This window comes from Haemorhous mexicanus, chromosome Z (assembly GCF_027477595.1).
Source record: "Haemorhous mexicanus isolate bHaeMex1 chromosome Z, bHaeMex1.pri, whole genome shotgun sequence".
NCBI classification, from domain to species: domain Eukaryota; kingdom Metazoa; phylum Chordata; class Aves; order Passeriformes; family Fringillidae; genus Haemorhous; species Haemorhous mexicanus.
Genome location: NC_082381.1, coordinates 44,177,485 through 44,205,465, shown reverse-complemented (window position 1 = coordinate 44,205,465; position 27,981 = coordinate 44,177,485). Strand labels below are relative to the sequence as shown.

Here is a 27,981-nt window from a genome sequence, read left to right as displayed (position 1 = left end):
CCAAAGGCATTATTTATTCCTCCCCAGGCTCTAGATTTGACATTTTCCTTTGGTGAACTTGCTGAATTTCTTGTCATTTCATTCCTTCAGCCTGTTGAGGTGCCTCTGGTGGCCCCTCTGATGGCAGCTGACCCATGTGCTGTATCTCCAGTTGTGTATTGTGTCTTGTGACTTTCTGAGAGAACTCTCTGCCCACTGCCCAGGTCATTGGTAAAGAAGTTAAACGGTATCAGCCCCAGTGTCAATCTCTGTAGCTCATCACTAGTGATTGGCCTCCAGATGGACTTCAAGCTGCTGATGGCATCCCTGTGAACTCAACATTTGAGCAGTTTCCAGTCCACATGAGTGTCCAGCTTCCTAGCCTCGACTGAATCCCTTTGTTTGCCTGAGGAGATGCTTAAAAGTGCTTGTGAGGTGAATGTGCCTCAGATAAATGTAGCCCATGTATCTTCAACCAGTATGACATGATGGAAAAGAAAACAAAAGCTTCTTTAAGTAATAGTTTTGTTTTGGAAGTTTAATGTGGCAGATTAAATGTTGTGTCTTTTCTGCTCTGAATGATGCCAAAAATTTTGGATTAACTTCTTTGGAATAATTTATATCAACTTTGAAGCGGCTAGAAACATCTTCCAGAAATAAACTATTAGAGCTATCAAGAGCTTGATACATCTTCCCATTTTGCTGTGCTGTGTCAAAGGGCTTTTTTCTACACCAATAAAAACATATTTATGCAAGACCAATAGAAGATAACAGGATCTAGTAACATTTGTTTCAGCTTTCTAGTGGTCTTAAACTGATATTATGGGGAAGACTGCTCTTCTGCATGATTAATGTTTTGCAGTTTCAACTACCCTTGCAATTGAGGAATTTTTTCATTTTTAGAAGACTGGAAGTGATTTCCATTCTTGACTGCACATTGTGTTACTGCACATCCTGCAGTTACAGAGCATCTGCCTAGGCCCTATCACTCTGCTGGCAAATTTGACATTTCTTCTAGAAGTGTTTCCTTTGGAAATAATAACTTCCAGTATGATACAGATTTCAGCAAACTTCAGGATATTTGAAAAATTACATCTGACAGAGGGATTTCTTCCACATTGACATGTTGCTGAGTTACAGCATCCAAATCTCATAAATGAGAAATTCTCCATTGCTCTATTATGAGCCAGATTTCTAGATGGGTCTTTATGAATCTCCCGTCACTGTAAGATCTGGAAAATTATCTGATCTGGGTAATAGTTACTTATCAAAACTTCTGTTAGAAGCACAGCAAAGCTTTTTCCCCCATGTTGTTTCTCATGCTGCTATGTATGAAAAAGAACAGGCCCAGATAAGCTGCCTTTTTGTGTCCCATCATGTGTGCCAAACCTCTAGCTTTGAAAAGATTATTTTGAATTAGCAATGGCTTCGCAAAAGTTTTGAGGAATTCTTAAGTTGTTTTAGCACAGTACACTTTAAAAAGTATCAATTTCAGAAAAACATGCTAACAGTCTTCTAGAATTTTTTTGTGTGCCTGTTCACAAAAACTAAGGTGTGTGCTTATTCACAATGCCCAAGACCAATTAAAATGACAAATGAACTGTAATAAGAACAGGAAGGATTTCCTCCATTGTCTCTCTTTATTTCTCTTTTTGTTTTTCTATTGTCAGAACATCTTAGAAATGATCCAGAAGTAGAGAAATCAATTCTGCTAGTGAAAAAAGAGCTTTTAAGGGTCAAGTCAGATGGAATTTTCTTTCCTGTCCTCCCCTCCCCCTCCCCCCTAGACAACAAGTTTTTGGTTCTCTTCTAGAAATGTTGTAAGTACATTCATATTAGATGCCATTTTAGGGTGGAAATTAAGAGTTTGACCAAAATACCCATCTTTAGATGTTGTCTTATTCTTTTATTCTCTGATGAAAGAACTGTTCTGAAGGTATGGAAAGAAGCAAATTAATAAGTACCATAGTAAGAGGGACTTTTTTTTTTTTTTTTTTTTTTTTTGCATTTCACAATTGAAAAGCACTTATCTGATATGCAGAATATTAGCATAGAAAAGTAGAATGGTCGAGCTGGTACTCCATAAATTACAGAGGCTACAAAGGTGCTTCAAAATCTAATTAATGCTCTCTCTTCAATTTGTAACTTTCTCTCAGTTTATGCTGAGAATAGTTTTTTCAGTCCGGGCCCATATTTCCAAGGATGGAAGGAACTTCTTCCAGAAATGATGTGTAATTTCATGCCTCTTTTATGTTGTTTTTCTGTGTGGCATTCTGATCTGCATTATCTGGGAAAATCAAAAAGCTGGTGACATACAAAACCGAATTCTTCATTATTGTTTTTTTTTAGAAGATATTTAAATATCTTCTTCCCTTTCCTTTGAGTTCTGTCTAGAGTATGAATAACTTGTTGCAAAGGGAAAAGTGCTCACTTTGTATAGTTTAAAATCAGGATTGAAATATTTCTGTAGTTTATTAGTGACACATAATTAACTGGCAACTCTATGTTGATAATTAACTGCCAGTTGCTGGACTATAGATGCAGGATCCATACCTGATATACAGCAGGTGAGCTTTTACCAATATTTATGCTATTTTGTGTACCCGATTTGGGGGAAAAAAAAAAAATCTATTCCCTGCGCTGGGACACCAGTCTCCCAAACACATGGAGGTAACCTCTCCCTGTTTACTGACACCTCCTTTGACAAATGCAGGCACTCAAGCTTTCTTCATGTATCTTGAGAGTACAATAGGCAAGTGACTCAGGTGAAGCTAGAGATGATTCTGCATGGTTGTGTACATTTTCCAGCTCTTCCTTAAGTGAGTGATAGAGGGTGGAGGTCTGGATGTACCCATACTGGTTTAGTAAAAGATTTTACTTTTATAAGCTCTTTGATCTTTTACCTTGTGGGAAAACCAGGAAGGTCTTTGCTTAGAGACAAGCAGATTCAGATCTCCACCTTACTTCTGTGCCACCCTGTGATGTGACACTGTTCTTACTGAGTACAGTTAAGGTGTCCCAGGTTTAGCAACTACCTGTCCTGTCCATGACCATCAGTGCGCAGTTAATGCATTTTGATTGACTTAGGACAGGGTTGTCTTTCAGACAGAGCATGTATGGTTTGTTCTCAGACACTAAATAAACATTAAGGAAGTACAGCTGGGCTGTTTCTGGTGGAGGAGTCCATCAAATTCTCCGCTTCAGTATTGACCTTTGTTCAGCTTGCTCTTGGTAACAGTCATTTGTTTACTGCCTCAGGAGCAAGCAATACTTATGCTAGAATTCTAGAGGAGAGATGTGAGGGAAGCACAACTGTATTATTACATCTGATATGTACTGCTGGCATAGATTTAAATGTCTTCCTTTACTTTGTTTCTCCAAGTTTTGTGGTCACTAGAACTTCAGTATTAAACTTACTGAGTTCAGAGTGATGCTAAGGTTTTAATTTCCAGACAGCCATAAAGATCTAATGTAGCATACAAAAAAAATAGCAGGCTTATGGTTGAAATACAAAAACTGAGTACCACTGAAATTCACTGGTGGTGTAGATCACATTGGATACTAAATTTAAACTGTGCTGGCTAAATGAGGCAGGAGAAGAGAAAAAATAATGAAATATGGAATGCTTCCATCTAGAAATAGGAGAGAGTTTTGGACAAGTACTTTTTGCACATGTCTTAGTATGATTATGAAGTATATGAGAGTTGCCCATGTTTATTAAGTCTTGGTAGACGATAGGGTACATAATGACTAAAGGAGTAACTCTGTCTTGCTGAGTGTGGATTGTAACTGATGGCCTTCTGAATATCATAGTAAAAATAGCCTTGTTCAGGATAGCATATTTAATGAATGAGGCACTGTTCTTTCAAAAAAGTATTGTAGAGTCCTTCAAGACTTCATGGAAGTAGATCTGCAAAAATCCCAATAAGCAAAGCTGACAGAAACAGATGCTACTTTTTATTAATCAGTTGCTATGTCTGATTAACATGAGAGAAAAAATGAAGTGCCTGGGTGTGGAAGCTAACTTTTTGATTTTGAACGTAAGTAGGAAAAAAAAAGAAGGATGGGTTGAAAACAAATACCTTGATCTCACACTTGGTTTTGCATTCTGCATTTCATCTGTGTCTGAATCCTGAGTGTGTCTCCTGTCTCAGAGTTTAGTTAGTAGACTTCAGGGTCATGTCCTTGATTGAGAGAAGAGCTAATGGGAGAAAAGGAGAAGGAAGGGCCTGGCTCTTCTTTCCATTCTGGTTCTGCTTTAGTCTGATGCTTTACTGCCTGTGTTTTATGTCAGCTGTGTAAGCAGGTATGTGTGTACCTGTCTTAAACTTTTTTATCCTGTCCTGGACTTAGACCTTTCTGGCCTAATCTTGGACTTGCCTTGTCATTATAGACTTGCAATCCCTGGGCTGCATCTAGCCCTTTTCATTATCTCTGGATCCACCCCTGACCAGGACATGCCACTGGCGAGTCCTAACTCACTGCTCTCACCTGCCTTGTTTTCACACTAGTTTCCCAGCTTGCCTTCCTTTGCAGAACCAAAGGAAGGTTTCTTTCTGCTTTCTCACAGTTTGGATCTAAAAGGCAAATTTGTTAAACAGTTACAAATTAAATGGGAAGGCTATGTGTGATGTCATTTTTCCAGCATTTTAGCAAGATTTTTGTGGATATTAAGCAGAGGAAAAGGTTGCTCACACAGGTTGTGCTGTCTTCATGTTTGGAGGTTTTTAGAGATTGTCTTGATAAAGTGCTGTGTTATTAAGGAACTGGGTAAACCCAATTTGTTTTCTAGTCTTGTTTTAGTAATTAAAGGCCTTTGCTTGATTTATCACTTTGTGTGAATTGATGAAGTGAAGGAAAGTTTTAAATACTCCAGTATTGTCAAAAATAGATGAAATTAATACATTTAGTCATTAGTCATACATAGTCCTACTTATTTATCAGGATCTTATTGCAAGCTTGAGAATCTCTTGATGAATTTTGCAATTAGCTTGAATAATTGATTGTTTTCTCCTAAGTCCTGAGTTGCCAACATCTCATAACTCAGCAGTCATTTCCCAAAAGTATGTTGTATCTTTATCATTACTATTTGTTACATTACATCCTTAAAATGCAGTAAGAATAGAAATAAATTACTCAAGATTTTTTCTCTTTAATAGACCAGCTCATAAAAAACTTATTTTGCTGTAAATATGACTAAAAATATTTTCATTTCCTTGTGTGAATGCTTGTAAATGAACAAAAATTCCATGTATTTATTTATTAGTCTTGTGGAGTTTTGTTGCCATGCTTAGAGCAGTATATCTACAGAATGGGAGAAAGAAAATACAGTTCCAGTTTCTGGTGGTTTTTATCACTGGAGGAAACCAGAACAGGTTTGTCTATTTAGAATGATTTATATCTAATTCGACTTGCCTTTAAGTAGATGAGACTATGGGTGAGAAATGGACTGAGTGACTATTTAAAGTGATTTTAACTTTTTTTCCTATGATTTCAAAGCATTGTAGGATAATTTACATTGGAAAGGACTTCAGCAGGCTCACAGTTCATTCCCATTTTCAGAATAGTGTCAGCTGTGAGGTCAAATGAGATGGCTCAGGGTCTTGAAACCTCCAAGGTCTGTCCAGAGACAGCAGAACCTTTCTGGCCAGCCTTTTATGAAGTACTAGAGCGGTATGTTAAAATACAAGGAGAGCGGTATGTTAAAATACAAGGAGGCACTCTGAATTGCCAGTTATTTATTGTGTGTAGTATTAGAATTTATAGCTATGAAAATTTAGTGTAAATACATGAATTTGTCTTGGAGAAAGATATTTAACGTGAAGAAAAAATGCTTCTTCCTTCTCACTGAGGCTCTTCAGAACAGCGGCAGTAGTATCCATGAGGCTCAGATTCACAGTAAGAGTATGACGTTTGGACACTTCACAGTGTGATTGGAGTTGTGTGTGGATCCAAATGTGTGCGTCCTTGTTCCACAGCTATGTCACTTTAAACAAAGTCAAAGACAGATGGAGTGAGCCTTGTTCTGAAGGGACTCAGGGAGCTGAGGAGAAGGAGAATCTATTCTTTCCTCCAGGTTCTTTACTTGCCTTGATTACCTTCCATAGGGAAGTACATCTTTTTGCCTGCACCAGTTCTGCGGGACCAGTGACATGCACTGCAGTGCAGCATTTATTCTTGCTTTGCACATACATTGGCATGGGGAGTTGCCCCAAGATGCCAAAGATCAACCATGTGCATGTGGATTAAACAGTGTAAAGAGACCTTTCAGCTCCTCATGACACGAGCAGAAAGGATCTCCTGATGTCTCAGCTTTTCTACTCTGTATGCATCATGTAGAGGAGAAGGGCAATGAAAATAAGTAGATGTGATGGGCAAAAGACCTGCTGCTGTGGACAGGGACTGGAGGAAAAGAGTACAGTTTCCCTCCCTACCTGTCCCCATCAAACTCTTAACTTATTGAGAAAGAGCGCCCTGCTCAGCGCTCAAAGTGCTACACTTTCTGCTCTTGCCATGACCTCAGTCTGTACTGGATAAACCTGAGAAGTAGTCTTATTTTACAGCTTTCTTTTCCAGTCCCATATTACAGGTTCTAGGGCACAGACATGCTTTTTGTTTTTAGCTGCTTGTCCTTAGTTGTGCTGTGCTTTACTCCTGGCATTGCTGGGCATTGCACTAAATGCGTAACAATAATTGATTACACTGGTGCAGTGATTTACTACAGTGGTGCATGATGAAAGTCAAAATGAGAAGACTAGCAGTCATAAGTGAAGATTTTTATTCTGTATAATATCTTGGTAAACTCCATACCATACAGCCCTCTTACAGCTTCAGGCTCTCCTTATATTCTGGGGATATCTTCATGGTGAGATTGATAGGGATGGTGACTACTCATAATGGGCTCTGAATTTTTCCATCAACACAGATGTCTTTTTTCTCTTAGGTTTTAGAGCTGTCTCAGGAATAGGGTTTTTTGCTGGTGCCTCATTAGTTATGTACCTAAAAGAGCTGTCTATCTTTTATGCTTCCCTGTGTGCTCAGGGCTTTGTGACAGAAGTGTGTATTTGATGATGGCACTTCCTTGCTGGTTTAACTTGTAGTTCAAGAGGACTGCAGTCACTAAGGTGACCTGAGGTCAGGTTTGAGGGAAATGGGAAGCTACCGCTCCTCATATGCTCTGCTGGGATTGAGTCCAAGGCTACTGGCAGTGACAGTCCTTATATTAGTGTTGTTCTGGGATTCTGTAGGTGGAAAAACAGAGTTTGATGCCTTTTAGAAGATCAGTACTGTAGAAACTGATCAGTTTCTCAAAGTACAGCAAGAATATCTGAGAGCTTTCTCACTAGTCTGAGGAAACCTATCTGTGACCTTTTAATTTAAGAAATATTCTGCCTTAATCATAGGGTATGTTTGTTACTTTAGGTTCTTGGGTAAAGTTAAGTACTTCTGGATTTTCAATGGAAAACACTTCCTTCAATTTTACATTGTTTCTTGTTATTTAGTGGTCCTGGTCACATGAAGAGAAAACTAGGTAAAACATACCAGAGTTTGACAGCTCTTGATACTTTACTTTAATTGCTGTATGTTCCTTCTGTTTTCCTCTTGGTAGGTTTAAATGCCTTTTATTGATGATTCAGGCTATCTAGACTGACTTCTGGTCTATTTCAATGCAATCTTATGTGGTACAGGGACTTGAGAAGGAGAAACCTCTCTAAATTTGCCTGTCTTAATCTGTTTACATGCAGGAACTTGTGCTGTGAGGCAGGCAGGTGGGCGATGTAATGTTCCATTACAGCTCTAAGTTAGAGTCCTGCTGTCTCTAAGGGCAAGAAATATTTATTCCTAGTGTAATTTTAGGCAGCAGACCTAAAATCTTGTGTTCTAACCTTGTGTGACAAAAAAAATGCATCTTTTTCATTAATGTGTCTGAAATCAGCAAGTGGAGCTGTTTATTTTAAATTCTTTTTTTTTTTTTAATGTAACTTATTAAACAATAGGTATGTTAATTTGCAGAAAAAATAGGACTCACAAAGTAGCATGCTGTTTATGCCTTTGTTAATCTGTAAATTTTAATTAAAAGCACTTGTTTGGTAAGCTGTGTTATTGAAATTCAGATGAAAAGAATATGGTTGTTTGTAAAGCAATTTAAAGACTAAGTCCTTAGTGGGTGCAATAATTAATATTATTTTAATGTATTTTAAATGGATCTTTGTAGGTATTTGGATATTTACTATTATATCCCTATTTTCAGGGAAATTCAAATGGCATTGCTACTGTGGACATTTCAGCAGGTTTTGTGGGACTAGACAGCTATGTGGAGATACCAGCTATCTTCCTCACAGCATTTGCAACATATGCGGGACCTTTCCTTTGGGCCATCCATCTGCTGTGCTACTTGAGTTCTGAAGTTAGCAGGTAATAATTATTGAACTAAAGTAATGCTCCTCTATGCACTGCAGTTATAAATACCATCTATAAAATGTATATATTTTCAAAGAAATTTTTGTTCACATAATCTTTTTCCCTGAAAGTTAGTTTTGTATTAAAAAAATACATGTTACTTTTTTCAGTATAAGTTCACCTAACTCTTCCAGTTCCATTTTATATGCAGAAGCTTTGCTTTGGGAATATACATGTATGTTTTACTAATTTTGTTTCTTAGTGAGTTCTCAGTTTGCTGTACTAAATTACTTAAAATTTTATTATGGTGGTTTTTTATGACAGCTTGTTCTGCTTAAAAACATCTTTCTTGAAACCTTTTGAGACCTGAGAAGGGCTTTTTAGAGTATTAGAATAGAATTCAAACTTAACTAACATGATGTTCTTAGAATGTCCTTCTTTGACATAGTGACATGCAAAGTTTTATAAATAAAACACACTAATATTATTGTATGTTACTGGTTATTGCAGTCATTTGTAGCTAAAATATTTCTACTTCTTTGGGTATCTTGTGTAGTGGATGAGTTAAAGTAAAATGAATTATTTCATTGTAATTGGAATTTTAAGAAGATGGTTGTAAAATGCTAATGTAATTTAGGAGTGTGCATATAGCATCTGATTGGATTCTCTAAAATTGCTTTTAGCTCATCATTCAGAGTGTTTAAACTGAGTGATGCAATATGTGTAAATAGGGGAGTTATTGTATCATATCAATTTACAAATGCCAAAATTTCATGAATTTTCACAGAATTGACATTTGACAGTGACAAAATTCTTACCATCTCAGTCTTTTCTCTATTATCTACTTTTTTTTTCAGTGATTGTGAAAATATTACAGTAGGCTCAGCAGGTGGGATTTTAGACAGTATTTAGTTTATCACAACTTTTTGTCTTACTTTTCAACATCTGTAAGCCTCTGACTTCCCTTTATCTACACAGTGTCATCTGATCTCATCCTGTCAGTGACTTTTGTTTTCTGGCTTCTCTCTTCTCCTTTTGCTTCTCTGTTTTGGGCTATGCCTACACTGTGTACTTGTGTTGGCTCATTAGAGGTGTAAGGAGATGGGATCACCAGCTGACCAAGCTGCACAGGAGGTTTTTGAGCCAGGAGGGACCTGATGTGCAGACTAGTTTTGTGCCCAGTCACTGTGTCCATTTTTCTGGATTAATAGGCCCCTTAACAGGTATTCAGAGTGATTAACCTTTGTTTACTGATTTGCCTGTCTGCTACATGTCTCTCTAAAGATGTCCTGCAGTCTCTTGTTGTTGCTGTAGATTTTTGCAGACCAGTGCTGGGCCATTGTTTTGATCTACTCATGCACTTCTTAGTGTAAATTGAGACTCACTATAGAATCTTACCTCTTAGTCAGAGACCAGCTACCCTGAAGTTGTCTTTGGTCTTAAATAGATTGATACTTTGATCTAAGTACTGGTGTTTGAATATAATACTTCTGAAAGCCGGGCTTTTCTCTGTTCATTCAGTCTGTTAATTTTTTTACTTCAGCAGGAGTATACGTGGAGTACATTAAATATTGATGTTTTGATTTGTGTAACTTTAGAAAGCCATTTACTGAATTTTCCTTACTACCTGCTGGCTTGACACCAAACTGAGTTTTAGCTCTGTTTCTAATGCTTTCCAGTTTAGCTTTAGTTACTGCTTTGCTAAATGAATACATTTTTCCAGTATCCACACTTTTCAAGTATTCTCCATTCTTTCACACTGTTTTACAAAATAGTGAACCTGTGCATATAAAAAGTGTTGCCACTTGTCTTCTGGTAAATATGTTACCCATGAATCTGGGTATTGCTTGCATTCTGTCAATGTCCTATTTTTCCCAATTCCTTTATACCTCTGGTGTGATTTGTTTAAAATAGCTCTGTGCTGTTTTAAGAGTTCACATCCATGTTTCTGCCATATTGAATTTTTTTCTTGGGCTCCAACTCTCCATTCTTTGTCATTATACTGTAGGTGCTTTAGAACTGGCACTTTTGGTTTGAGCTTGGAGGATTCCTAGCAGAGTAGAGAGCACTGCCTTGGTGGCATTCTCTGGGGAAGAAGGAGAAAAAAAATTTGCTTCTGTAATTTAAAGACCTGCAGTTTTATTGTTGTTTAAAACCTAGACTGCAGACTGTGATGAACACTGACATACAGTGAAGAGAAAATGATAACATACGGCATGTTTTTGGAAAGCTCTTCTAACAAAATAATGAAAAACTTTTGGTGACAAAATCTTTGAGTATCTGTACTTGTTTGATATTGCTTCAAATAATGTGCCTCTACAGTAGTGTTGCTTACTGTTCTGATGTTTTCCTGGTTGAATTTTTGCAGATTAAATATCAGCTAGTAGTGTTGCCAGGTACAGAGCTGGCTTAACCTGCTCTCAAGTTGGTAGCTACGGCCTGTAGCACCCACATCACTTATGTAAGTAGATTCCATCAAGTAGCTTGTGTCTCTGCCCATTCTAAGGTTCATTTTGGTCAACTGGTAAGGCTGTTTCCTCAATGAAACAGTCCATAAATTATGGACTGGAATCTTTAGATGCTGGGACTTGCTTAAATTGGTATGTTAATCTGTTCAGAACTTGGTCTATGTGCTTTTTATTTTTTGTTCTTGTGCTTTGCCATTGCTGTCCAAATGGTTCTTATTCCTTGCTTGTTTCTCCTTGGAACCAAAGCTGAAACTGCAGAGGGCAGGGGGTCGGCTACTTCATGTGCTTTCTTAAGTGTATGGGAGACTGAACTTTTTTCTGAAACCTGCTAGATGCTTTAGGATGTTCCTTATAAAAGCTTCGTATTAACTGCTTTATAGCACTGTGCCTTGGTCAGTGGAATTCAAACCCCTGCTTTTTGATTGTGGTTCTGAAAGCAAGATTAGGATGTGCCCAGAACCACTCAGGAGTATCATTGTTAGCAAAGAGCCTTGCATTCTGCAGCCTGTTTAACAGCTGTTGCATCTGAGGAGGTTGGCCTGGATAGGAAAGCCTGATTCCAGGGCTGTCTTTGTTAATTTCGGCCACTATTGCAGAGTCAGTGTAATTTACAGCTACATCAGTTGGGTTGGCTTACCAGAACTTCTTGCATTGGGCATCACTGCATAGGTGCAATTACGGATACATACCCTTCCCTCTTTTGGCACTTTGCATTTATGAAGCCACAGAATACTTAAGTCGGGAGTCCAGCCCTCCTGCCGAAAGGAGGGTCAGCCAGAGCAAGCAGAGATACTCCAGGGTCTTCTTGAACAGCCTGTTCCAGCATATGGCAGCACTTGGAGTTAAACAGTCGTTCACTGGTGTTTAAGGGCAATTTGTTGTATATCATTCATCCTTTCACTGAGCACCAGTGACATGAGTCTGAGTACGTCTTCTTCTGCCCATAAGACATTTATGAACATTGGTGAGAGCCCTGCCAGACTTTCTCTGCTCAAGGTTAAAGAGTCCCAGCTTTCTCAGCCTCTCACTTTGTCAGATGCTCCAGGCCCTGAGACATATTTGTGAGCTTTCAGTGCATTTGCTCCAGTAGACCCATGTCTGTCTTGTACTGGAGACCCCAAAACTGGATCCAGAACCCCAGGTGTGATCTCAGAACTGCTCAACAGAGAGGGAAGATCACCTTTTTCAACCTACTGGCTCCACTTTTCACACTGCAGCCTTGGTTCATGGGAACATTGCTTGCTCATGCTCAACTTGTTGTTCAGCAGGAATGACATACATCCTTCTGTACCTAACAGCTTTCCAGATGGTGAGGCCTAAGCCTGTTCTGGTGTATGGTGCAGAATTTGGCGTCTCCCTTTGTTAAGCGTCTTGAGTTTCTTGTCATTCCATTTCTCCAGCCTGTCGAGATGCCCCTGAGTATTAGCAGACCATCTGCAGACCCAGCTCCTGCACATACTACTCCTTCCAGCTGTGTATTGTGTGCAGACCTGCTGAGAGGGCACTGCCCCATCACCTAATTCATTACTGAAGACATTAAGCAGTACTGGCCCCTGTGTGACATCCTGTGGTTGATCACTGGTGACTGGCCTTCAGATGGAATTTCTGCAGCATCTCAATAATTTTTCAGTTCACCTGAATATCCACTTTTCTTAGCCTGGTCTAGGCTAGGAAAATATCAGAAAATATCAGTTTGCTTGTGTAGGGAGATGTGATGAGAGACATTAAGAGCCTACTTGTGAGATGAAAGTGCATTAGATACATATAGCTCATATGTATTTTGCTGGTTTGATAAGGTGGAATAGAAGATAAGGACGTTTTCAGATAGTACATTTGCTGTGGAAGTGTTGTTGAAAGTCCTTAAATAATTTGCTTTCATCTGAATGAACTTGTGAAACTATAAGATATTCTCCTCATATGGAAAGGTAAATGTGTTTCTAAAATAATTAAGTGGCATGTGATAGACACTAACATGGATATTACTGCCACTTTTAATCGTTCAGGCTCTCCTGAGAAACTTGGCAGCATAAATGTGAAGGGATTTTCACAGACAGAAATAGAAAGAACTCTTTAGGTTCAGTCTCCATGGAAACTGTGAAATAACTCTTGAAACTATTTTTGAGATGGGGAGTACTGATTAAACTGATGCCTGAACTTAACCAAGTGTTCTGTGTGTGACTTGCATAAATTCCTGCGAGTACCAGTTCCTATAAAAGGCAGTTTTTACAGTGACCACTCTATTGCTTGATCTGAATTAGAACTTTGGGGTTTTGGGTCCTTAAAACTGGAAAAAGGCCATGTTGTTGGATAATTTGACCTATATTATATGACCTCACTGTGCAGCACACTCCAGATGGATTCAGTTTCTGAGCTCCTACCCAAACAAAATTGTCATGTGGGTGATGTTCACAGTGTTGTGTAATTACCACTCTTCAGTTAGGCATCGTGATAGTTTTCAAATTACCAGCACATTGAAATCTGTGTTTTAGTTGGTTTAGTTAGTTAGGTGTCAGGGTGAACTGGTGGGTGTTTCCTAGCACTAGAAGCCTGCATGCCTATTAGTTTTTGTTCTTCAGATACCAAAAGTTGTAGCAGTGCTTTCACATTAACAAATGGCTTTGAGATAGCAAAAAAGGATGTATGCCCAACAGGAGGGTGTTAATAGTTGCATAACTTTAATGTTATGCCTTGACTTTGTTAATATAGAGCTCTGGCACAGCAAACTTAAATTTTGTTCTCAATTATTTTATGATGCTGATCTAAACAAAATTAGGAAGGTGTGCTAGCTGGAGGAATTTCAGCAGTTCATATCAGCTTTTGCCATCTTCAGCCTAATGTGTTTGATTGATTGAGTTCCCTGTCTTGGTTTGAAAAGACATGTGTCTGCTAAGGAGGGCAGGAGCCCCCCTTGAAATTTAAAATGTAAACTCCCTCCCTCCGAATTATTATAATTGTGAAATTAAGGGGCCCTCAAACAAGATATGGGAATAGGAATAACAGTTCTTTATTAGGGAAAATAAAAATGCAGTAATACAAAACAACACTGGCAGAGTCAGAATATACCATGTGGGTCAGAGTATTGCTGGCAGTCTCATTAAATGGTGGCTGCAGTCCTCCTGGGGTGACAGGTGTGGTTCTGGTGAGCAGTGATCCTGTAGAAGGGTACAGTTTTCCTCTGAAGGTTCAGTGGTTGTGTAGATGGGCTTGGGCTTCCTCTGAGAATCCAGCGGAGAAGAAAGCTGCTCCTCTGGGAATCCAGTGGGAAAAGGCTGCCGTGGTGTTCCAAATCTCAGATTGTATCCAGGTAGGAATGCTTGGCTCCTCCCTCTGGGTGAAGCATCTCACAATGGGATGATGTAATTTTATCAGTCATGCAGTGACACTCAATGGCCCATTAGCAGAAGATATCTCCTGGAGGGAGGATGGATCATAGAAGGGATAAAGAAAACTGCCCAATTAACAGAAGGTGACTGCCCCACCTCTAACAGATGGTGATAGAATACACACCCCCATTTGCAATCTAAGACACCCCTGTTCACTACCCATGTTAATGCATTAAAACTTTTCCTTCTGACGTAAGGTGGACATGCAGTGAGTGTTTCAATATGCATGCAGTGAGTGTTTCAATATTTTTTTTTTGAGTCCTAGGTAGAAAGTGTCTTCTTAAAGACAAATGACAGTCCAAACATTTTCCACTGATTTTCCTTCAATATTTTATACAAATAGTTTTTAATTCTTCTGTTTAAATCCATTCTGTCTTGCTTACGTTAGCTTAACAAGGTGCAAGCTGAAAAAATGTTGGCATCTACGACTATATGCTGCTGCATTCTCTAAAACTGTAATATTGTTATCTGTTATACTGTACCACTCTCATGCTCTAAATAAATTACAAGAAACACAGGGGTCTACTTGTTTGTTGATATGCATGGAAATCTGGAAGTGATTGGCTAAAACTGGGCCTGGGGTTACAGCTGGAAGAGTATTCTACTCAATTATGTTTTTCCTGAGATGCTGTCGTTGTAGAGATGGCTGAAGATTTCTCTTGGACTTTGTTACTGCTCTGTGATGGATACCCCTTCATTCATTCCTTTTTCATGTTGTCAAGACACTGACTTTTCCTGTGAGGCTTCCTCCAGGCAGCCATGACTCTCAGTATTGAAAAATATTTTCTAATTGGAAAGTAATCCAGCAAAGTAGGGTGGCTTCTGTTACTTCAAGTTGCTACAAGTTACTTCAAAGCAATTTGCAAAATAAATACCATCCTTTTGCTCCATGAATCAGTTTTAGGAGCTGAAGCACTTTCTATGTAAGTATTAAGGAAAATTGTGTGCACAGAATTTATGAGTACACAGATTTGGGGTAGGTTAGGGTTTTTTTGCTTTCTCTAGATAAAATTAATTGTCTGAATAGATTTAGAATTTAAAAAAATATGGTCTAATTTTTGGTAGAGTTAGCATATCCAGCATGAGGTTTGCTTTCCAGTAACGACTGATGACCCTTATTGAGAACTTGTCCTCCAGTGTGCTAGCTACTGCCCAAATCATTGAGACTTATTCACTTGGCTTTTAAATGGTCTTACTGATGCTGTTTATTGCAATTGCTAGGAGATTTGTCCTCATCAGCAGAACTGCAGTCTTAGGTAGAGACCACGTCTCACCTTTTCTTTGTGGGTACTGAATTGAAAAGGTTCTGAAAATCTTTTTCATTTCTGCCTAAGCTTTTGTTTGAGGTTGTCATGGTTACATTGTCTTCTTCCTCTAGTTCTTATGGTTTTCATGTGACTTCTGCTCAAGAACACATAGCTGAGTTGACAGTTCTCATTGCATCTTTAGACTGCAGCTACCTAAGTGCAAGTATGTAGTACCACTTTGCTTTACAAAAGGGTGCAGTAATTTGTTCTTTATTTTTGTTTGGAACCTCTCTGTTGTGAGACAGTATTTTTCTGCCATCCTGAATGGTTAGATTTCCCAAAGTTGCTTGCGCAAAAGATTTCACAAAAGAATGTATTAAATGTTGATACATGCAAAGCTTATTGAATATATTAACACAATCAGTATTAACCATGTTAGACATGAGTAGCCTAGGGGAAGTTTTGTGTTCCGATGGTAAGCATGCAGAGTATCCTCAGAGAATAATGACAGTCTAGTCAGAAACTGTTAGCAGGATTCTAAAAGGACTTGAAAAGCTGAAAAGATAACAATGAAATGTTGGCTAAGTTTTGTGTCTGTAAATAAACTTACGACAGTCCTTCCTATTGTTACTGAACTATGCTTATTGGAACTCAACAGAGGAAAACTAACATTCATCAAGGTTGCAGGATAATAGGTGGTTGTGCACTATGTTATTTTCAAAAACAACATCATTCTGCAATAAGTGGAATTTTAGTAATCTTGTATGAAAGGTATTAGGTTTTTCTACACTGCCATGTAAGAAAATTTTGATCAGTCAATCCAGCTGATAGTCGATGAAGAGCTGTGAAGCTTGGTGCTGCTATAAAATGAAATTTCATTTTCCTGTGTGCTTTCCTGCTGTCTCTGACTCACTGTTCTTCTTTATACCTTGCTTGCTGTCTCTCCTCTCATTCCTCTGTATCCTTTTCTTTAGCTTGTTTGCTATCTTCCCTGTCCCTCTCTTGTTATCCACTTGCCACCACCACCCCACCCCAAACTTCCCTTCTCTCTTGGACACACTTTGCATCTGATTTTCATACTTTTTCTCACTTGCATGTGCATCACACATTTGCATCGAGATAAGACTGCTGCATGCAGACAGAGGAGAGAGATCAAGATGGAAAGCATAGAATTATAAGAGTAATTATTTACTTATGCATATGAGGTGTACCAGTCAAACTGAGGCACATGGATGTGGTTTAACACCTCTGGTCACTCTCCTCTCTCACTGTGTCAGTCTCTCTCTTTGTCTCTGCATGGTGTTACACCTGTCTTCTCTCCCCTCCGCCCTCCCTTGCTTTCCTGCCCTGTCAGACACTTACCCTTCTTATGCACATTGCCTGTCTCTCAGAGCTGTGCTTTCATCACCCCCCGTGTTTGGGCTTCCCGCCTCTTTTTCATGCAGACTTTTCCTACTTGCCACATGTGTTTGCTTCGTGCCTCTTGGGCATGTGCTTCCTGTCCTGGCTATGATTACCTCTCTCCTGTGGGCTTCCTCACTCTCATGCTCTCTTCCTCAGTGCCCTCCTGTCACTCTCATGGTTCTGCCCCTTGCAAGCGTGCTTCTTCCTGTTTCATGCTTCTGCATGAGCTTTCCTCCTCACACACTTCCTCACTCACACTTCATGGCTCCCTGACTCCCCATCAAGGCTTTTCCCCTTCTCTCTTACTCACATGTTCTGTCTCCCAGTCGTGCTTGCTCCTTCTCATGTATGTGTTCTTCGTCCCTTATGCGCTCTTTAAATCTTCTCTCACACATTTCTCCCCTTCTCTCATGTACCTTTCTCCCTCTCTCTCGCCTATTTCCCTCACCTTTATGCTCTTCACCTGGTTGGCACAGTTCTCCCCTCTTTTGAGTGTTCCCATCTTGCAGCTCCCTCTTTGTATGCTTCCCCTTCTCCCGCATGCAGCTCTCATTGCTCATGCACTTTCTCCCTCTTGCAAGCATGCAAATACTATCCTTCATTTGAATGTGCTTTGGTTTTTCTCTTGCTTTCTTGTGGATATTTGGTCTCTTGTGTCTTTCTCTTGTGCATCCTTATGTCTCTTGTTTTTCCTTTTCGTGTCTTCCTCTCCCTTTTGCAGCTTTTCTCCTTTATTGCATGTTTTCCCATGCCTCACAGATTTTCCACCTCACATTCACTCAGTTTCAAATGCAAATTGCTTGCACTCTCCTTTTCTGTCCCATGTTAAATCTTTTACCTGGGTCCTCAATCAACATATGCCCTCTCTTCTTCCTTCCTTCCTTCCTTCCTTCCTTCCTTCCTTCCTTCCTTCCTTCCTTCCTTCCTTCCTTCCTTCCTTCCTTCCGCCCCTTCCGCCCCTTCCGCCCCTTCCGCCCCTTCCGCCCCTTCCGCCCCTTCCGCCCCTTCCGCCCCTTCCGCCCCTTCCGCCCCTTCCGCCCCTTCCTTCCGCCCCTTCCTTCCTTCCGCCCCTTCCTTCCTTCTGCCCCTTCCTTCCTTCCTTCCGCCCCTTCCTTCCTTCCTTCCGCCCCTTCCTTCCGCCCCTTCCTTCCGCCCCTTCCTTCCGCCCCTTCCTTTCGCCCCTTCCGCCCCTTCCTTCCTTCCGCCCCTTCCTTCCTTCCGCCCCTTCCTTCCTTCCTTCCTTCCTTCCGCCCCTTCCTTCCGCCCCTTCCTTCCGCCCCTTCCTTCCGCCCCTTCCTTCCGCCCCTTCCTTTCGCCCCTTCCGCCCCTTCCTTCCTTCCGCCCCTTCCTTCCTTCCTCCCCTTCCTTCCTTCCTTCCGCCACTTCCTTCCTTCCGCCACTTCCTTCCACCACTTCCTCCCTTCCTTTCTTTCTTTCCTTCCTTCCTTTCTTTCTTTCCTTCCTTCCTTTCTTTCCTTCCTTCCTTCCTTTCTTTTTTTCCTTCCTTCCTTCCTTACTTCCGGCACTTCCACACTTCCGCCACTTCCGCTTCACTTTCCCTCTTTTGCTCTGCTGGTCAGTCTTATGGTTTTCCCATACCTTGGGTACTTTTCCATTTCTGAAACATGTTCTTTATTGCCCTCATTTATACTCTTAGTCTCTCTCTCTAATGTTTTCCCCTCTCTTTGGTTCATTATCCCTCCTTTACTGCCCAGCATGCCCCCCACTATCCCTCTGTGTCTTGGATGCATTGTCACTTTCTTGCACACACTTCAACGCTCTCTTATGCTTTGCTTTGGTGTCTCATGTACTTTGATTCTCTCTTGTTTTTCTTTTTCACTTGTGTTTCCTTCTCACTCTTTTGCATTTTCTTTCTCTGTATTGCACTCCCAGTCTCTTTCCTCATGTTGTATGCTTTCTCCCTGTTACACAATTTTCCTATCCCCTGCTTTCAGTTTTCCTTTTGCTTTTGCTTCATGTGCTTTGTGATTTTCCTCCCTTTCTTGCATGAGCCTGTGCGAAGCTTTGCTGTCCACATATCTGTCTTGCTTCCCCCCTTCACTCATTCTCTTCCATTCTCCCTCACACTGTTCTCTCTCTCCAGCTTGATTTATTTTCCTTTTATTTTTATTTTTTCTCATTACCCCCCCTCATTTACTCTCTCTTATGTCTCTGGCTTACCTTTCACCTGTACAATCTTTCCCCTGGCATATTTTCCCTCTCTTTCCCACACTAAGTTGTCTACTTTCTTTTCTTTTAGCTTTCCCACTTTCAGCTTTTTTTCAGTCACATGCACTTTGCATCTCTTTGCAGTTTCCGAGCCTTGCATGTATTTCTTCTTTCTCTTGCCCTTTCTTATTCCTCTCTCTTCCTCTCCCTAACATGTTTTCTATTACACAATCTTTCTCTCCTGCTAGTACCTTTCCTCCCTGATACTTCATCTCTTATGCTTTCCCACCTGCTTTCATGCTATTCCTTTCTCCCCTTCTTTCTCAATCTCCTTCTTTCTCTCACTTTCCCCTTTCAATCTCTTATTTCTTTTTTCTCCCCTCCCTTCCCCCTCACTCTGTCTTTCCTTTGATCTTCCTATTTCCCTACTCTGTGTCTCTCTTTACCTTCCTTTTACTCTGTCTCAGATGTTTTCCCTTTCACATTCACACTCTCACATGGTCTTCCCTATTTACTTTCTTCACCTCTCTCACACTGCTTCTGACATGCCCTTTGTCCCTCTGTCACATGCTTTGACTGTCTTGAGTGTTGTTACTTTTGCATTTCCCTCTTCTCACTCTTTCTTCTCTCTGTCATTCTGTCTTCCCCTTTGGGTGCTTTTCCTTCTCAGACACGTTTTTCAGCTTTTATGTGTGCACTTTCCCTCTTGCTCATGCTTGCAATCTCTTGCTCATACTTTCCCTACCCCTGATGCTTGTTATCTCTTCCCATTCCCATGCCATTCAGGCGTGCTTTTTCTACCTGATATGCTTGCTTTCCTTTCCTCACAGATTTCTCTCAAAGGGAGCTGAGCAGGTGGTCTCCTTCTCTCAGCAGCCATTCAGGCACATGTAGGGGCTTCCTCCAGCCATTGGAGGTGCAGAGGTGTGGTTAAAAGAAGGCTCTTGGGAGACCATTGAACAGGGTGTGGCACGTGTTTGAGGGAGCGGCATGGTGGTTTGTGCAGGCAGGATTGCAGTCATCCTCCTGCTAGTGGGGTTTTTATTTTGTGTTTGGGGTTGGTTGGTTGGTTGGTTGGTTGGTTGATTTTGGGATTTTTTTCAGCAATAGTCTCCAAATAATGCTGTAGCTAGTAAAAGTGCGCCAACCCAAACAGAACCCCCCAGAAGGGTGCATCTGTCCAGACCCTTTTATGTAAAGAGTGTTTGAGCCTGTGAGAGGTACAAGGGGATGGATAGTGCAGAAGATGCCTGCTGTCAGGGTCTCTAGCTGGTCAGAGTGACCCCGAGAAAAGTTCGAAAGTCTCTTTTCCCAGCCTGATGCTTGAAGAAGGAGTCAGGGCTCTTCATTTCTTGGTCTCAGGGTTGTTTATTGTATCTTATCTATAAAATTTTTTCTCCTGTCCAGCCGAGGCCTGCTCAGCAGAACAGTCAGAGGCACTCTGCCTGCCCCCAGGACGGTGTTATCTTTATATACTAAAAACTACATGTACAATATTTACAATTACTTTCCAATACCTATCACCTATGTTAGACAGTGAGCTTCTACTCTAAACCAATCTAAAAGTGCCAGCATCACCAGTGAAGATGGAAGTAGAGAAGAAGAAGAAGAAGAAAGGCTAGACATGCCCAAAACCCTCCATCTTGTCCCCAAAAACCCCTATACTAAAAATCCTAAAACCTATATTTGCACCTTGTGGTTACTTTATTCTTACATTATTTAAACTGCTGTGGCTTTTATCTCTTCATGTAAAGGTGGCAGTTTGCTCCAGGGGTCATAATCAAACCCACTGGTGTTCTGGGCTGTGTGCCAGGGTCTCCCAGCCCCCTGGCAAGGGTCCTGGCAACTCCGGACTCCCAAAGGGATTTCCTGAGTTCCGACAGCCTGCCTGTGAACAGGTGAATGATCTCCTCTGTCTGGTGGCCAAGCTTAAGGAGGAAGTCAAAAGACTAAGGACTGTTAGGGAAAGTGAAAGGGAATATTGTGGAGTTTCACCCTTCCATCTCTGAGAGAAGCCCACCAGGAGCCAGAGGACTCCTGTGCCTCCTACAATCAGGCAGAAGGAGGAGACCTAGTAGATGAAGGAGAATGGAAATAGGTTCCTTTTTGGGGACTTAATAAAAATTCTTCCTAACCCCCATCACCACCCAGGTTCCACTTCAGATAGGTATGAGGCCTGGATCCAGAGGGTCAGCCAGATGATATTGAACAAAATAATCTGCCTGGAGAGCCTTCAAATTACACTTCACCTGTCAGATGGATCACTACCTCGAGCAATAAAAAGAAAATAAAGGTAGTCATAGTAGGTGACTCCCTTCTGAGGAGAGTAGAGGGCCCCATATATTGACCAAGCCAATCTACAAGGAGGTGTGCTGCCCTCTGATTATTACCCTCTGCTGATAATCCAGGCTGACAGTGATGATTCTTAAAAGAGGAGTGTCAGGGCAGTTAAAAGGGACTTCATGGCTCTGGGTCAAGTGGTTGATGTGGAAGGGTGGTGCTCTGCTCAGTCCCTTCAGTGGCAGGGACAGATGATGAAAGGAACATGAGAATGCACATTATCACCAAGTGGGCTGGTGCCATCAGCAGAATTTTTGGTTCTTTGATCATGGGGCCACTTTTACAGCACATGGCCTGCTGGAGTCAGATGGGCTTAATCTATCTATTAAGGGCAGAAAGATTCTAGCCTATGATTTGGCAGTACTCCTTTAGAGGGCTTTAAACTACTTTCAAAGGGGGAGGGAGATGCAACTAGGCTCTCCAGAAACAAGCCCATGGGTGGTAAACCTGAGTCCGGGGTGAAATCAGCAGCCCAGTTGAAGTCCATGTACACTAATGTGTGCAGCATGGGTAACAAACAGGAGGAGCTGGAAGCTATAGTACAGCAGGAAAGCTGTGACTTTGTTGCCATTACAGAAATGTGGCGGGATGACTCACATAACTGGAGCGCTGCAGTGGATGGCTTCAAGCCCTTCAGAGGAGACAGGAAAGGGAGAAGAGGTGGAAGGGGGTGGCTCTGTATGTTAGGGGGGCTCTCGAAGCACAGAACTTGAGATTTTTGATGATATGGTTGAGTGCCTATGGTTAGGAATCAAGGGAAAGGCCAACAAGGCTGACATCCTGGTGGGAGTCTGTTATAGACCAGCTGTCTGTTATAGACCAGTGATTCTTCTCCTGTTATAGACCATCCAACTAGGATGAGGAGGTGAATGAACTTTTTTATAAACAGCTGGAAAATGTTTCACAATCACCAGCCCTTGTTCTTGTAGGTGCCTTTAACCTGCCAGATACCTGCTGGGAACTCAACACAGCCGAAAAGAGGCAGTCTAGGAGGTTTTTAGAGTGTGTGGTTCATTTTGTCTCAGCTGGTGAGCAAGCCTACCAGGGTAGGGACAATGCTAGACCTGCTGTTTGCAGACATAGAAGGGCTGGTGGGAGATGTGGTGGTTGGAGGCCACCCGGAGCAAAGTGATCATGAAATTACAGTTTTCAGTATTTGGTGAAACAAGGAGGGGTGTCAAGTCCACACTAGACTTCGAGAGGGCAGACATTAGCCTGTTCAGGAGACTCATAGAGTTCCTTGGGAAGCAGCCCTTAAAAATAAAGGGGGCCAGAATGGATGGGCATGCTTCAAAGGAGATATCATGCTTCAAAACAAGAAATCTTGAAGGCAAAGGGATATAGGCTGTCCCTATATGCCAAAAGATGAGCCATCAGGGAAGACAACGAGCCTGGGTGAGCAAAGAACTTCTGAAGGAGCTAAGGAAAGGAAAGAGAGGGTATCACCTTTGGAAGGAGGTCTCAGGAATTGTTTAAGGGAGTTGCTGGTCATGTAGGAAAAAATTAGAGAGCCAAAAGCCCAGTTAGAACTCAATCTGGTCACTTCTGTGAAGGACAGTAAAAATATTTTTTTAAATACATTAATGGCAAAAGGAGATGGAAGGATAACCTCCATTCTCTGTTAGATGCAGGGGGGAATTTGGTAACTAAAGATGCGAAAAAGACAGAGATACTTAACACCTTCTTTGCCTGAATTTTTAACAGAAAGACACGTTGCCCTCAGGACAGCTGTACTCCTGGGTTGGCACATGGTTTCAGGGAGAAGACTAGTCCCCTTGTTATCCAGGAGGAGGCAGTCAGAGACCTGCTGAGCCACTGGATGCTCACAAGTCTGTGGCTCCAGATGGGCCATCCCAGGGTGATGAGGGAGCTGGCAGATGAGCTTACGAAGCCACTCTCCATCATTTACCAGTCCTGGCTCACTGGGGAGGTTCCAGATGGCTAGAAGCTGGCTAGTGTGACACCCATCCACAAAAAGGGTGGGAAGGAAGATTCAGGACACTACAAACCTCTCAGCCTGACCTCAGTGCCTGGCAGGGCTGTGGAACAGATCATATTGAATGTGGTCACATGGCACCTACACGATTGCCCAGGGCTCAGACCCAGCCAGCATGGATTTAAGAGGGGCAGGTCCTGCCTGACCAACCTGATCTCCTTTTATAACCAGCTGACCCACCTGGTGGATGAGGGGAAGGCTGTGGATGTTGTCCACCTGACCCTCAGCATTGCCTTTGATGCCATCTCTCCACAGGACACTCCTGGAAAAGCTGGCAGCCCATGGCTTGGACAGGAGTGCTCAGCTGGGCTCAGAACTGGCTGGATGGCTGGGGCCAGAGAGAGAAGGTGAATTGTGTCACATCCAGTTGGTGGGCAGTGGTGTCCCTCATGGGTCTGTGCTGGGACCAGTTCTGTTTAATATCTTCTCTGATGATCTGGATGAGTCCACCATCAGTAAATTTGCAGATGACACCAAGCTGGGAGCGAGTACTGATCTGTTAGAGGGTAGGAGGGCTCTGCAGAGAGACCTGGATAGGCTGGATAGATGGGCTGGGTTCAACAATAGGAAGTTTTACAAGTCAAAGTCCCAGGTCCTAGACTTGAGTCACAGCAACCCCCTGCAGCACCACAGGTTGGGGAAGGTGTGGCTGGACAGTGCCCAGGCAGAAAGGGACCTGGGGGTGCTGGTCCACAGCTGGCTGAACATGAGCCAGCAGTGTGCCCAGGGCTCCAAGAAGGCCAGTGCCATCCTGGCCTATAGCAGCAATAGTGTGGCCAGCAGGGGCAGGGCAGTGATTCTTCCCCTGTACTCAGCACTGGTGCGGCACACCTTGAGTGCTGTGTCCAGTTCTGGGCCCCTCAGTTAGGGAGAATGTTGAGATGCTTGAACGTGTCTAGAGGAGGACGAGGTTGGTGAATAGTCTGGGACCCAGGTCCTGTGGGGAATGGCTGAGGGAGCTGGGGTTGTTTAGCTTGGAAAAAAGGAGGCTCGGGGAAGATCTTTCCTCTCTCTACAACTGCCCCAAAGATGTTTGTAGCCAGATGAGGGTCAGTCTCTTCTCCCTGGCAACAACTGACAGAATGAGAGGACATAGTCTTAAGCTATGCCAGGGGAAGATAAGATTATATGTCAGGAAGAAATTCACTGAAAGAGTAATTGCGCACTGCGACTGTCTGCCCAGGAGGGTGGTAAATTCACCGTCCTTGGACATGCTTAAAGAGAGGCGGGATGTTTCACTCAGTGCCATGGTTTAGTTGATAAGGTGGTTTTAGCCCATAGGTTGGACTTGATGACCTCAAAGGTCTTTTCCAACCTAGTTAATTCTGTGATTCTGTAATTCTCCCTAAGGATCTTTCTGTTTTCCCTTTGTTATCCCTTTCTCTTTGGCTCTATCATTTGCCTCTTCTACTTTTTCTTTCTCACACTTGCCCTTTCACAGTCTTCCCACACCCATTCCCTCTCTCTGTGTCCTTTATCCATGTGTGGTGAACCTTGTGCCTATCTGTCTCAACAGCCTCCCTCTCACATACATCCTCCTCACTCTCATATGTTTCCTCTCTCATGTGAATTCTGCCTTTCATGCTTACATTATCTCCCATGTGTGCTTTTCCTTGCCTGCTGTTCTCATTCTCTGGCACTCCCCTCTCTCACATGTATTATTATTCATTTTTTTGCCTTCCTCCCTCTCTTGCATGCTTTCTGTCTCACAAAATTACCCTTCCTGTTTGCACTTTCAATGCTACTTGTCCTTTCTGTCTTGTCTAGTGTCATTGTTCCCTCTCTCTCTATAGCTTTGTCTTGCTCCCTCTCCTTTTCTCTAGCTTTCCCTCTCTCCTCATTCCCTCTTTCTTATTGTCCTCAGTTTCCCCTTACCACTCTCAACACCCACCCTCTCTCTGTCACTTGCCTCATCTTTCTCACACACTTTCCAATAGTATAGGATTTGCTTCCTTCTCACCTGCCATGCCCCTCTCTGTCACGTGCTTTCCCTGAACTTTTCATGATTCACTGATGTCATGTTCTGCTCACCTTGCACTTTCTGACATCCCTTCCCCATTTTCACCTCATCCATATTCCCTCTGTCACACACATCTTCCCTCATGCTGTCATTCAGTTTTATTATTTGTCTTGGACATGCACTTTGTGCTCGCTTTGCTTCCCTTGCATGCTTTTTCTTTCCCTTGTGCTGTACTGTTTCCTTTTTTTATCTTGTGTTAAATCTCTCTCTCTCACTAACCTCCTCTGTCACGCTTTCCCACCTTTCTCACATTTTTCCTCTTGGATTTCCCTCTTGCTTATGCTTCCAGCCTCTGGCTAATGTTTTCCCCCCTAGCTTGCTACCTCCCTCTCTATTGCTCCCTGTCCTTGTCCCACTTGCTGCCCTTCACACTTCCTCTAGCTTTGCATCTCTCACAGTATGTTTCTCTCTCTGTCATACGCCCTTACTGCTGTCCTCAATGTTCATGTCCTCTCTCTTGAATGTGCATTTTCTCTCTCTTGGATGCTCTTTCACCCCTTCCTTCTCTTTCTATCTCTCGCTTGCATGCCATCACTCATTTGTGTGTGTCATCTTTCTCTTGCACACCCTTGCTCTCTGTCCCTTTGCTCTTCCGCTGCCCACCTTTCTTGCATTGCTGTACAAAGCACACAATTCTCCACTCCTCTGCTTGTACTTCCTCTCTTACTCCTACTGTCAATTTCCTGTGCTCCTTTCCTCTTTCTCTCTTACGCTGCCCGTTTTCATCTTTTATTATCCCTTTTGCTTTCCCGTCTCCCTTCTTTCTCTTATTTTCCTTCCCTCCTGCACATTATTTCTTGGTTTTTCTCCGTCTTACTCACACTCTTCCCTCTATCATGCTCTTTCACTTTGCTGCCTTGTAGTTTTCTCCCTCGCATGCTTCATGTCACTCACTTGCACTTTTAGCCCCAGCACATGCTGTCACTCTTGGTTATACTTCTTGTGTGTCTCTCACTCAGTAGCACTCCTCTCACTATCTACTTGCTAGTTCCCTCTCTCTTTGCATTTCTCTCTTCCATAATTTAATTCATCTTGCTGCCCCCTCACTTTCCCTCCAAAATTCACCCTAACACTCCTTCTCTTCCTTCCTTCCTTCCTCTCCTTGCCTCTCACACACCTTGGCACTCACTGGCATACACAGGTTCTGTCACATGCTCCTTCTCCATCTGTCTGTCTCTCCTGGGGTCTTTCCCTTGCACTCTCTTCACCCCTCTTTGGACATCCCTTCCCTCCCACCCATTGTACCTTTGGCTGCCCCTATCAGATGTCTTTCACCTTTTTAGCCTCTTACTTTTCCACACACTTCCCTCTATCACTTTCTTGCTTGCTTTCTCACACTTGCCTCACAGGGCTTCTTCCCTTTCTACCATGCTTGTCTTGGCTCCTGCTCTTCTGCATATGCATTTCCCTATCCCTATGGCACTCCTTACATTTTTTTTTTCCTTTTCTTGTGGATTGTCTCACATATTTTGTTTCTCTTTTATACTTCATTTTCTTTAATGCTTTGTCTTGACCACATTAATTTCAGTTGAACAGTATCCAGGTCTGTCTTGCTTGTACTTTTCTAATTTCATGCGCACTGCCTTTTTCTTACCCGTGCCTTCACTTGCTCTTTCACTTCCCCTCTTCTCTTTTGCTCATGCTTTCTGTCTCACTTTCACACATTCCATCCCTCTTTCACATATTCCATCCGTGTTTATTTTTTATGCTTTTAGTTAATGCTTTCAATTCCTAGAATTCTCTCTCATGTCTTTACTTTGCTGCATGTGCTTTTCCTTTGGTCTGCTGCAGTTTTCTTTGCTTGCCCTTGTACTCTTCTTTCCTTGTGTATACTTCCCCACCCTCTTTACCTTATACTCTATCGCTGGTTTCCTCATCTTTCAAGTTTCTACTTCCTTGCATGTATGCTTTCCTTCTCTCTCTATAGTGTGTTCCCCTTTTTCTGCATGTGTTTTTCCTGTCTGGTGCACTTTCCCCATCTCACAGTCTTACGCTTCCTCTCTATAGCTTTTACTTTCCCTCTCTTGGGGACACTTTCCCTCCCTTATGCATCCATTTTCCTCTGTTCCTGTGTTGACTTGGAAACTTTCCATCTAATTTCTGTACTTTCCTGTTCTTTCACATGCTTGTGATTCCACATGTGTATTCCTAATGATGTAAATTCTCTCTAATTTGTTTCATCCATTTTCCCCTTCCTTTCCCCTCTCTGACACCTTCTTATTCTTTCTGTTGCACCTTTCCTCTCTCTTCTGCACACACTCTCTAATTTTCTCTCTGGCTTCCCCATATGCTCACACCCACAGACACATTCAGTGTGTGTCCCTGGTATGCTTTCCTTTTCCCTGTAGTTTTCATCTTTCTCTCCTACTTCTCATATTTCTCTCATGTACTTTCTCTTCCTCAATTTCTTGCTCTATTGTGTGCATTCCCTCTCTGACAGGCCCTTTCACTTTCCTAAATGTCCCTTGTCTCTACTGTGAATGTTTTTCACTTTTACACTCACTTGGTCTTTCTCAATCAACATATGTCCCCCTCTTGTGCCTGCCTTCCGCCACTTCCTTCCTTCCGCCACTTC

At 42.0% G+C, this 27,981-nt stretch overlaps 1 protein-coding gene across 3 annotated transcripts in view; it reads left to right on the top strand.

Annotated features, from left to right (window-relative positions):
- The window catches only part of PIGG (phosphatidylinositol glycan anchor biosynthesis class G), a 78,204-nt gene that overhangs the window by 41,812 nt on the left and 8,411 nt on the right, over nucleotides 1–27,981 (top strand). For all 3 annotated transcript variants that reach the window (XM_059873244.1, XM_059873245.1, XM_059873246.1), the window contains one exon: nucleotides 8,231–8,394. In XM_059873244.1, the coding sequence (XP_059729227.1) occupies nucleotides 8,231–8,394 (164 nt within the window). The remainder of the gene's footprint in view (nucleotides 1–8,230; nucleotides 8,395–27,981) is intronic.